Source organism: Globicephala melas, chromosome 11 (assembly GCF_963455315.2).
Source record: "Globicephala melas chromosome 11, mGloMel1.2, whole genome shotgun sequence".
Classification (NCBI taxonomy): domain Eukaryota; kingdom Metazoa; phylum Chordata; class Mammalia; order Artiodactyla; family Delphinidae; genus Globicephala; species Globicephala melas.
The window spans coordinates 75,983,917-75,996,224 of record NC_083324.2 but is presented as its reverse complement, the minus strand read 5'-3'; the positions used below and the strand labels follow the sequence as shown (position 1 = coordinate 75,996,224).

The 12,308-nt window shown below is 38.7% G+C and overlaps 1 protein-coding gene and 1 non-coding gene across 2 annotated transcripts in view; one reads left to right on the top strand and one right to left on the bottom strand.

The window, feature by feature from the left end:
- Positions 1-76: 76 nt before the first annotated feature.
- LOC115860872 (U6 spliceosomal RNA) lies at positions 77-184 on the top strand. The gene has a single exon (XR_004042564.1). It is a non-coding gene; the product is annotated as a U6 spliceosomal RNA (small nuclear RNA).
- A 6,750-nt stretch (positions 185-6,934) lies between these two features.
- Positions 6,935-12,308, bottom strand: part of CENPQ (centromere protein Q) — a 47,069-nt gene continuing 41,695 nt past the window's right edge. The window contains exon 9 of the mRNA XM_060308465.2: positions 6,935-6,988. Coding sequence (XP_060164448.2) covers positions 6,950-6,988 — 39 coding nt within the window. The 3' untranslated portion in view covers positions 6,935-6,949. The remainder of the gene's footprint in view (positions 6,989-12,308) is intronic.

Below are 12,308 nucleotides of genomic sequence, written 5' to 3'. Positions count from 1 at the left end.
GTGAGAGGCCCACGTACCGCAAAAAAAAAAACAACAAACAAGAAAAACAAACATTTATTCTAAAGTGGCTACTTGAATGCTCGACTGGGCAGCATGTATACTAAAATTGGAATGATATAGTGAAGAGTAGCAATGGCCCCTGCACAAGGATGACACTCAAATTCATGAAGCATTCCCTATTTTATAAAGGGGGGGGCACTTCCCTGGTGGTCCAGTGGCTACAATTCTGTGCTCCCAAAGCAGGGGGTCGGGTTTGATCCCTGGTCAGGGAACTAGATCCCACATGCCTCAACTAAAGATCCTGCATGCCACAATGAAGATCCCACGTGCTACAACTAAGACCTGGTAGAGCCGAAATACAAAAAAAAAAAAAAAAAAAAGATGCATGGAACTTCCCGGGTGGTCCTGTGGTTTAGTCTTCGTGCTCCCAATGCTTCAGGGGGCACGGGTTCGATCCCTGGCTGGGGAACTAAGATCCCACAAGCCCTGTGGCATGGCCAAAAAAAAAAAAAAAAATTACATTAAAAAAAAAGATACAAGGCTTCCCTGGTGGCGCAGTGGTTGGGAGTTCGCCTGCCGATGCAGGGGACACAGGTTCGTGCCCCGGTCCGGGAAGATCCCACATGCCGCGGAGCGGCTGGGCCCGTGAGCCATGGCCACTGAGCCTGCGTGCCTGGAGCCTGTGCTCTGCAACAGGAGAGGCCACAACAGTGAGAGGCCCACGTACCGCAAAAACAAACAAACAAAATAAAACAGAAAAGCTATTATGCCTGCAGTTCCAGTTTATAATAGCAAAAGGATACAGATTAAAATCAGGTGAAAGAAGCAGCACATAAGACAGGGTCTAAGAAAGTTCCAGACACAGTCTTCCAGTGGTCCGCTCCCAGTGGAGTCAAGCGGACTGGGCTTACTAGCAGCAATGATGTGTGGCAATGTGCATGAAGTACTGGCAACCAGAAAGATCACCCAGCCTTGGCTTCCAGGGTTTTTATTTGGGCTTTGTCACATACACTTGGCCAGTCACCCACATGGCTGACCTTAGTGTTTACCCTCCAGAGACTTAGCTATTACCACACAGCCAAAGACCACACCATAAACCATATTAGCAGAGACCATACAGGTGGCCCAAGGTTCCCAGGTAAACAAATACACTTTATCAAGCAGGACATTCCAAGGTTCAGGGGTTACCTCCCAGAAGCTCAGAGCAAAGCCCAGACCTCAAACAATTACATGTTATCAGTTTACTTAATACTTATTTGAATGATGCATTTTTAGTAACTTGCTTGTATAGAACCTTTCAAAAACATCCAACTCAATGCTCACTTGTTTTGTAAGTGCAATGAATGAAAGTGGTCATTTCTAGATTGGCTATATTAGAAAGACTATAAAGACAAGTTGCTAAAACAACAACAAAAAGAAACAAAGAAATTGCTCTTTCATCAGACAAGAGCAACATATAAAATAAAATAAACAAGACAGCAATCAAGATTGGGAAGTAAACACAAAAATCTAGAAAGATTCTTCATTCAGATTGCTTGTCTAGTTTCTTTCTGTTATTTAAAGAATCTGAAGCTGAATATCTTAGACAATGCACTTTTTGTGTAATTCATGCCAGGAAGAAGATAGGAAAGTTCAGTCAGCAGACCCAAGGGTGCGCCCTTGACCTTACCACAGAAAGTTGGTGAATGAATGCATATGTGTGGATCTTTATTCTCTAATTCTTTTTTTCAGTTTTTAGCCATTTTTTTCAATAATATGTCAAACGTTAGATAATAGGGATTTGACAATGTTGAGTTTTACCTAAGCCCTGTGCTTCTGGAAACAGGGAAGTTTAAAGGAACCTCACAGTTTACTGAAGAAAAAAGAAAAAAAAAGCCTTTCCCCATATGATTAGATAAGACTCACAAAACCCCTTGTTTACCTGTGACAAGGCCAGGCACAAATGCCTATGCTTTTCCTCATAACTTATTTCCTGAACTACTCATTTCACTGACCAATCAGAACAAAGCACTTGTTAGACAAGTGTTAAGCTTCTCGCCTTCCTCCAGAGCCCTGAACTTTGGCCCACACCCAGCATGAGCCAGCAGACAACCCTGCTCAGAATAGGATGGCTTGGGGTGGGAGGTGTGAAAATTCTCTGACACTATCCCACCTGTCACCCCACTTCCATGCACCCTGTCCTTCCTGGCCTTGTTCATCCCTCTCTGTACTCCTAAGATGCTTGCAGACTTCATTATGATTGCAGCATTCACCCTACCACAATAGTCCCTTTCCCTGCCTTGCAATAATCCTTTTGAACTAAGTCTCTGCTTTCTCAGTTGTTTTTTTATTTGACAGATGTGACTAAATGTTGGGGCTATACAGATTATTTCCCGGACCGGGGCACGAACCCGTGTCCCCTGCATCGGCAGGCGGACTCTCAACCACTGCGCCACCAGGGGAGCCCTCAGTTGGTTTTTTATTTGACAGATGTGACTAAATGTTGGGGCTTTACAGATTATAGGTTACATTTATGTAAGGGAAACTAGGCTAAAATTCATACTGAGGCAAGAAAAATAAGGTAAAGTTCAGGAGTGAATATGAAAATGAAGTTAGGGACCCACTCATTTGTTTTAAAGATTCTCAGGGAATTTTTACCTGAATATGTATATAAATATATTTTTTTGTCATGTGAATATTCTTAAATCTGAAAATGCTATATGCATATATTTTATATATATAGTATGTCTATCTATGAACCTAAAATATTTTTTCTTTCTTTCCTTCTGTCTATTCTTTATTTCTTTCTAATTTTCTTCCTTTTCCTCTTTTATAGACTAGAAGGCCTCTCTCCCCTCTACTGCTTTTTTTGAGTCACTACCCAGTTGGCAGCCAAATGCTGCCCTTCCTTGCCCCCCCTCATGCTTTCCATGCCCTTTTAATCTCAGGCTTGGGCACAGGGCACAAAGCCCCTCTCCCTGAGGTTCACCCCTAAAACGTAGCCCAGCTCTGAGGCACTGAATGCTTTTGGTGTGTTTACGCCTTATCCATTCCAAAATCACTTTAAGTAGTAAATAATACCATTTAGACTGATTGGACGATTTGATTAAAAATCTCAAACTCTACTCAGATGGCCTATTTCTGGAATTCTTTGTATTTCTGGTTCATGTCTTAAATCTGAGAGATTAGTTTTTAATTATTGACTAAAGAAATTGTGGTATATGTATACAATGGAATATTGTTGAGACTTAAAAAAGGAAGAAATCTTGTAATCTGCGACAGCATAGACAGAACTCGAAGGCATTATGCTAAGTGAAAATAGATAGAGAAAGACAAATAACATATTATCTCTCCTTGTGTGGAATCTAAAAATATATATACAAAAAAAAAAACTATGTTCATAGATACAGAGAACAGACTGGTGGTTGCTAGAAGCAGGGAGTAGAGAGTAGGAGAAATAGGTGAACTATTTTTTGGGTGGGATTTTTTGGTTCTGGTTTTGTTTTTGTTTTTTTCTCGGTATTTTTAGTTTAGATAAACTGAAAAGAAAAAAAGATAGAAGAGTTCATCACCAGAAGGTCCATACTACAAAAAATGTTAAAGGAAGTCTTTCAGGCAGAAAGAAAATTATACCAGATGGAAACATAATACACAAAGAAATGAAGAGCACTTGAAATGGTGACTATTTGGATAAATACACAACTTTTAAAAAATTTCTTCCTATTTAAGTGCTTTAAAAGATAATTAAATGCTTAAACAACAAAATAACAATGTACTCTGGTATTTATAATATATGTAAAGTAAAATGTGTAAGAACAGTAGCATAAAAACCAGAGAAGAAGGAATGGACATATACTATTGTAAGTTTTTATACTATAAGGAGTGGTGTAATATCACTAGAAGATAGAGAATGATAAATTAAAGGTGTGTACGAAAACCCTAAAGCAACTACTAAAATAACAAAACAGTTTTATAGCTATTAAGCCAACAAAGGCGTTAAAATCAATTTATGTTAAAAAAAAGATAATCCAAAAGAACAGAGAAAAACAGGAAAAAAAGAGCAAAAAACACGTAACATAAATAGAAAACAAATAGCTTAACAATATCACATCAAATATAAATGGGCTAAGGGCTCAAATTAAAAGACTTATCCTTATCAGATTAAATAAACAATACAAAACCCAAATATATGCTGCCTTCAAGAAATACACGTTAAATATAAAGACAAAAATAGGCTTAAAAGTAAAAGGATGAGGAAAAGATATTCCATACTAACACTAGTCACAAGAAAGCTGGGAGAGCTGTATTAATATTGGACAAAGTAGATTTAAGAAAAAAGAATATAACAGTTATAAAAAAGGTAATTTCATAATAATAAAACAATTAATCAAGAGGACATAACAGTTCTAAATATTTATGCCCCTAATAACAAAACTTCAAAATACATGAAGCAAAAATGGATAGAACTGCAAAGAGATGTAGGTAAATCCACCATTATGGTCAGAAAAATCATTACTCCTCTCTCAATAGTTAACAGATATAGACAGAAAATCCCCAGCTTTCTTCACTCAGATCTTAGGAGATAAGGTTGATATATCCAGCAATTTTCTTTATACAGTCAGAATCAGAGCAATCAAGAAACATTTGATTGGTGGTCAGTTATCATCATTTCCAGGTGCTATATTAATTAGAGCCAGATGTGTGAATCAATACTGGGAAGTAGCAATATATTAAAGAAATTAATAGCCCAGGAATCAAGGAAACTTGAATTCTCTCACTTAATAAATACATGACCTTGGGCAGATTGGTTAACTTCTTAAAGCCTCATTTTTTTCATTTGTAATATTGGGATTATAACAGCATCACTAGGATCTATTACATATTACATTACCTATTATTATAATAACAATTTGAATCAGCTACAAGTCATTTTAATACCTGACACACTCCCATTTGGTCTGATTGGAATCTCTTTTTTGTCTCTCCCTCCGTCCTTTGTTTTAGAAAAAGAGCTTAGTTGATGGGAACACTGTTAAGTGTGGATATCACGGAAAAGATGTCACTGAAACTAACAGTCACTTTTTATGCAACGAAATACAGCCCTTTGTTCTGTGCCTGCAGCTGCCTCTTTTAGACTTGGCTCAAGGTTTTCGTTAGTGCCTGCCAGACAGGATTATCTGGGATTGTGTTCCAGCAAGCCAAAGTCATGCCAAGCAGAGGAGTCAAGTAGTTGTATATATTTAGTATCATGGCATGAAGCCACGTGGTGTGAAGAACACACTGCAGCAGGAGCAGACCTAAGTCCTAATCGTAGCTCTAGTAGGAAGAAGTGCATGACCCTTACCAAATGTGAACTCTCTGGGTCTAAATTGCACTACCCATAAAATGACAGAATTTGATACACATGGTCACTCAGTTTCCCCAAATTCTATGTTACTAGGAATGACTCTTTAGAAACAAAATGTTCAGAAGACTTCAATCATTCATTTACTCCTGCATTTATTGACCAGTTTCAATTCAGTAAGTGCCAGGAGATGTTCTGTTCTAGACATTGGGGATTCCATAGTTGGGGGCAGGGGGTAGGAATGGTCAGGGGAAGAGTCCTTGCTTTCAAGAATTTTTAATTCCTTGGAGAAAAGGAATGATACACTAAAAGGTAAATATATAATATAATGGCAACCAGTAAAAACTTGAGGAAATATTGTTATCAAGAAGGCAATAGGTAAAAGATTGTTCAATCCAGTCTATTAATATAGTTCCTTTTTCATAGTCATTCTAACACAAAAGGGAAAGATATTTCTTTCTTGTTCAAGTCAACTAGAATGAGTTATCTCTCAGATGCATGGTTAAAAGTCAGTAGCATAAAAAGGTAGAAAATTTAGTGACAGCAAAATGAAAGAGTCAACTCTGACAGAAGGGGATACAGACATAAACAAATGAAAATGCTTGTCAGGGGACAAAAGAGGGGAAAAAATGAGAAACGCCAGGTATAATTCTAAGTATATTTCAGGAGCTGTGTATTTGTTCATTCTTAACTTGTCACAACAAGTCAACCATTTATGTATTATTACTATTTTCCTCAGTTTAAAATAAAGAAATTAAGGCTCAAAGAGGTTGAGTAACATGCTGAAGGTCTGTGCTAGGATCTGCACGCAGTTCTCATTAAGTTAAAAATCAGTGCTCTTGGGCTTCCCTGGTGGCGCGGTGGTTGAGAGTCCACCTGCCGATGCAGGGGACACCGGTTCGTGCCCCGGTCCTGGAAGATCCCACATGCCGCGGAGCGGTTCGGCCCGTGAGCCATGGCCGCTGAGCCTGCGCGTCTGGAGCCTGTGCTCCGCAACGGGAGAGGCCACAACACTGAGAGGCCCGCGTACCGCAAAAAAACAAAAAAACAACTTATTCCCAGTCTTCCTAAATGAGAAACAGACTTTCCCATTTTTTAGAATTATGTATCATTATTAGCATCCGGGATGTGCTTTATCCTAAAATTCTGCACAACATTCTCATAAAATAAAATTCCACTCGATTGAGGGAAGAATGTAACACTTTGTGTTTTCAATTCACTTGAGGTTATTTGTGATGGTTGCCCAGGATAAAATTATTTCATCACTAATGATTCCTTTTCCTCTTTCAGAAGAAAGATACATCTACGGACTGTTTCAGTGATGACAATGTGGTGGCACTTGTTAGTAATCTGTTTGCAGCAGGTACAGAGACCACGGCCTCCACGCTGCGTTGGGGGATTCTGCTCATGATGCGATATCCTAAGACCCAGAGTAAGTCTTCTAAAATTCAGAGCATTGTCTGAAGGAGAGGAAGCAGAAACTCTTGGACTGGACAATGCAGAATTCTAGAGTTGCCCTGATACCTTAATTTTTACCCTTGAGGATAGTTTGTACCTTTAGTCTCCTCGTGATATAATAAAGTAGATTTTGCCCTCTAAGCAATCTGAGATGGTCTGAAGGCATCACTACGTGCAGGTCCCCAGAGGAGCCCTAGGAATAGAGGCCTGGAGGTGGAAGCAGTGGGGGGAAAAGATGAGTCAGAACTCAGAAAGCACTTGGGCTTGACTTTCACATTTAAAGAAAATGGGGAGACTGTTTCAATACCCGCCTCCCACCGCAGACTGTAACCGTGCTCTGTTTTATCCAGAAAAGGTCCATGATGAGATCGCCAAAGTCGTGGGTGCCTCGAATGGCACACCGAACTCAAATACCTTACGAAGACGCTGTCATTCACGAAGTACAGAGATTTGCTGATATCCTGCCCGCAAGCCTACCCTGTGCAACCACCACAAATATTATATTTAAAAATTACTATATTCCAAAGGTAAGGGTTTAAGAAGAGGGGTGAGGGGAAAGGGAAAGAACATCATGCTGCTCAAAATCACAGAGGCGCTGAGATGAACTGGTGCGAGCTAGGTAGAGCGTTTTGTTAGAAAGAGCCTTGGAGTTGTGGAGCATCTAACTGAACCCGTGCTACTGCTGTTAGGTCCTTTCGTTTCCCTGAGCCCCAGTCTTCTCTTTCATGGAATGGAAATAATCTAGCACAACTATGAGGAGAAAGTCCATGTATGATGCCCAGGCATATAAATGAATGAATGGATGAATGGCTGAATATTATTTAACAAAACACTTAAAAGCAGTTGATTGCTTTCTGTCACTTGAAAACTATACCAATTCCTGTGATAAAACAGCTAGCCACAATGATAGTATGGCAAAACTTCCTTCAAGAGGAAACTGATTCACCAAGCTGAAGCAGTGAACATTGCCCTCGATTTCAAGGCAAGCTTTTGCTTTTATTATCATCTTAGTGTAGTTTTAGTTTTCAGAATACTCTTTCCCATATCAAAATTAAAACTACTTTTGTTGACAGCCCTACATTGTTTCAGAGTATGTGGCAAGCTATGGAAGTGGGGTAGCTTACTTCTGAGGATTTGTTTTGATGGGCTTATTCGATTTAGTTTGTCCACTGTCACTGTCCCTGGAGATAAAAGATCAAACCTTCACGGAGCCCCCAAACCCACCAGGAAGGCTCAGAGTCACCAAATGAGGACTATTTAACTCCCATCGTATGAATTTAGCAACTGGAATTTATCAAAAGTTAAATAACATGCTGTTATCACATAGCAAATACATGACTAAGAATGTATTCCCAGTTCTGAATCCGAAGCTTGTGTTTTTTAGTAGGTACCGAATGAACATTTGGTTGAGTACATGACTACTCCACACTCAATCCTAAGCCCCACCTCCCCCTTCTCCACTTCCTATTCCTTCTAGAACACACTGCTTCACAAAAATTGCCAACCAAGGTCACCGTACATCTTAAAGAGCCACTTTTTTAGGAAGAAGTTTCATCTCTGTCACTAATAACACTTTTATCTCTAGGGCACTGAGGTCATCCCTGACCTCTGTGCTTTGGGATCAAACACAGTAGGGAAAACCAGACACATTTAACCCTGAGCATTTCATTTCCTTAACTCTACCAGGAAGCTTATCAAGAAGGAAGCTTTCATGCCCTTTTCAGCAGGTAAGGCATCTTACTTGAGAAAGGTGATTTGAAAAATCTGGAGAGATTTGGCTTTGTCTTAGGCCAGTGCTAAGGTTTTATATCTTCCCATGTGGCACTAAACTTCAGAAATATGGAAGAGTCCTCCCCCGGCTTTCAATTGGCTGTAGAACATTAAGCATCGGAAGGACATTTTCTTAGGGAGTCCTTGAAGATTCCTTGTGGGTGAGGCTAGGGCAGAGCCTCAGGAATTTGAAGAGAAAGTCAAGCAGGGCAACGATGGGCAAACCCACTTCATTCCAACCAGAGAAGCTTTGTTTTAATTGTGTAAATACCAGTGTTTCTCTTAGGATTTCTTGAAGAAAGCAAAGCGGGGAAAAGAAAAGAGCTTTACATTAAATTTGAAATCCATGAACTAAATGAACTTACTCTATAATGTCTGGATTTCTAAGAACCTGAAATGAGTTCTCCATTTCCAGAAAAGAATCTTAGCAAAACTTCACCATAAGCAGTTTGTCATCTTTGCACTTGTACAAACAATGGCTTAGCATCACTCCAGATTCCCATTCAGTGATGGGTAAACAGCAGTCACCCAAAAAATAGGCTTTCTTTACCTACTGATAACTAAGGGATGCAGAGAGATAAAAAGCACAATCCATTCTCCTAGTTTTTACACACAGACACACGTAGGCACAGGATGATATACAAGAAAATGTTGCACGTATTCATGACTCCTGCTTTAAAATGAAAAATATAATATCACATCTGGAACAAGAGGTAAAGTAAATGAAAAGTAACATACATGTATTCGCAGTGTTTCGAGCTCAATTTCTCTCAACACTTCCTTGCATTATAGTTTTGGGGGAAAAAAAAGCCACAGAAACATAAACAATGATCTCTGGAGGATACGCCAGCTACATCTAACTCCAAACCTTCATTTTACAAGTGGAGAGATACATACTGATTTCCAGAGTCCTTTATCAGCTCTTGGACTTACTACTGTTCATCTTTAAAGAAATTATGTTCTCTATGACACCCTGTGAACAATAATTAATTTGACTTTTGCTCTTGAGCTCTGACTGACACTGTGTTCAGGGCTTCTGTGGTTTCTCACGCACCTGGACCTGGAGCTTCTTTGGACTACAAGGCAGCAGCAGATAGATTTTTGCAGGGTGGCCCCATCCTTAAAGGATTTTGCCCAGCTTACCTCAGGAATTCTAAACATCTCTAGATATATATATATATTTTCTACTTAGGAAATCTAGGAGTAGTAATACTATTTTTTATCATACACAAACAGAAATATTACTAAAATATAATCCCAAGTGTCACAATAAGAAAAACTATTATAAAATCAATTTTATGCCTGAACTGTGAGAGCTAAATCTCTCCAAACCCTCATGTTTCTCTAGTTGTGTTTGAAGGCACTCTTTTCCCCAGTTCTATCCATATCACTTATTACTTACTGCATTAAGATAGAGATTTTACTTTCTCTTATATAGGGATTAACAGAAACAGCTTTGATTCGAAATCAGGAAATCTGAGTTTGAATTCCAACCCTTTCAGTCCCCCATTTTTATGACTTTATGACTACATGTTGGCAGTGGTATACTTAGTGAATGTGACACCAGTAGCAGATAATTTTTAACACCAATATGAGAAAATAATATTCAATAATAATCATAAACTAAAACAATAACTTTGATCCTTCTGTGAGTCTGATGTAATAATTATGTATGTAAACTACTGTCAAGGAACTAATAAACTTTAATAAAACTGAAATGTCTGCAAAAGAAACCGAACTACTAAATTATACAATTCATGGGATATTTTATTTTCTTGATTCATTCTTTAGTTTTAAAATGATGAATAATAAATTTCATGTTAATTCTCCAAATCTAATAAAACTGTTCATGTGTGAACTAAATTTGCACTTATTGAACAAAAAATATTACATTTCGCTGTTTCCCTATTTAAAATTTTATACATGTCACATATAATGTCAGAATTGAACTAACTCTAGCTCTTTTTCTAAATCACTACAACCACTGGGTTACAGTTTATATTGAATCTACTCTTTTTTTTTAAAAGAGTTTTTTTTAAAAAAAATAATTAATTAATTTGGTTGCACTGGGTCTTAGTTGCGGCAGGTGGGCTCCTTAGTTGTGGCATGCAAACTCTTAGTTGCTGCATGCAAACTCTTAGTTGCAGCATGCATGTGGGATCTAGTTCCCTGACCAGGGATTGAACCCAGGCCCCCTGCATGGGAGCATGGAGTCTTAACCACTGTGCCACCAAGGAAGTCCCTGAATTTACTCTTAAAATGAAGTAATATATAGGGGTCAGAGACACAAAGTGCATTCCAAGTGAGTAAGAAAGATTCTGAACTCTTAGGAATTTACTCTCTAAATGAATGCATATAACTGATTCTGTGTGTGTGTGTGTGTGTGTGTGTGTGTGTGTGTGTGTGTGTGTGTGTGTGAGAGAGAGAGAGAGAGAGAGAGAGAGAGAGATTGACTTGGGGGGCAACACTGAGAGTTCTTTAAATTATCTTCCACATAGAAAAAAAATAATAAAGGACAATGAAAATGTGCTCATTGGAGGCTTACCTCTGTATTATTAAAGTTCAAACAGTAATCACAGGAATTTTTTAGAATTTAGATCAACAATAGATTTTTTTCAGAGACAAGTATTTTATTACTAAGTCCGTGGTGATGACAAAAAGCAGACAGGCTTTTAGTCCAGCATTATCATTTTTTTTTTTAATCTCTGAAGATGTTGTACTGCTTATTTTTCACTCTTGGGGCAAACCTTGCCCATTGCCTAAATATAACCCTGCCACTGAATATAGGTCACAGAACCTCCTTTCTTCTACTCCCATATTTTGATTTAGTATTATTTCAATTGTAAGTTTGCACATTTTCCCATCCAGTTATGTTGGGATGGAAAGACTGTAAACCCTGAACCTATAACCTCAGAAATCTGGGTCAATATTGAGGCTGGCTTGGGAAGTCCATAGGCTTGCACAGGGCTTCTCTCTGAAACATGGACATCAGTGGTCAGAGAATGCTTACACAAGGTGACTGTGTTCACAAGCCCTCCCCTTCAAGTTCTTTTGATTTGGTAAAGATTACCTGGTGCCCCGTATACCTCCCTGTCCCTCTCCCAGGTAAGTTGAATTCCGGTTATTCAATTGTACCGGCTTTTCCATGGACCTAGCAGGCTTTCAAATTAAGCTCAAAGTCACAAGAGTTTTTAGAAGTAAGACATGTGCCTAAGGATGATCCAACAGGCACACAAATCAGCTTTAACACTCATGGTTCCAAGCCTGGAGCAGGTTGTCCAACAAACCAGCCTTAAGATTAGGCTTGTGCACTAACCAACCTCAGCGATCACTGGGTAATACCTAGGTGAACCCTGACTTTTCTCTCAGTAAGGTAGTACTAGTCTATTACATAGCGTTTTGGGTGCCAACAGTCAGGGCTGAACTATGCCAAAGCATATTTCACCCCATGAAGAAACTACTTGCAGTGCTGCATTCTGGATGTTTTTAAGAAATAATTATAACATGATTTTCTCCAAAAAAGAATTCTGTGACTGGACCTTCCAGAATTCTGTGACTGGGTCTTCTAGTTTCTAACAGAAAAACAGTCTTAGTAAAAGCCACTGGTTTGGGTTTGATATGGTTTCTTGTGTTGTATGCCTTTTGCTCTTAAAAACAAACAAACAAACAAAACAAAAGCTGGTTAGGATAAAAATTAAAATCGACAATAACAACAATAGTAACAATAATAATAATTTTGAGTATTTATTGTATACCA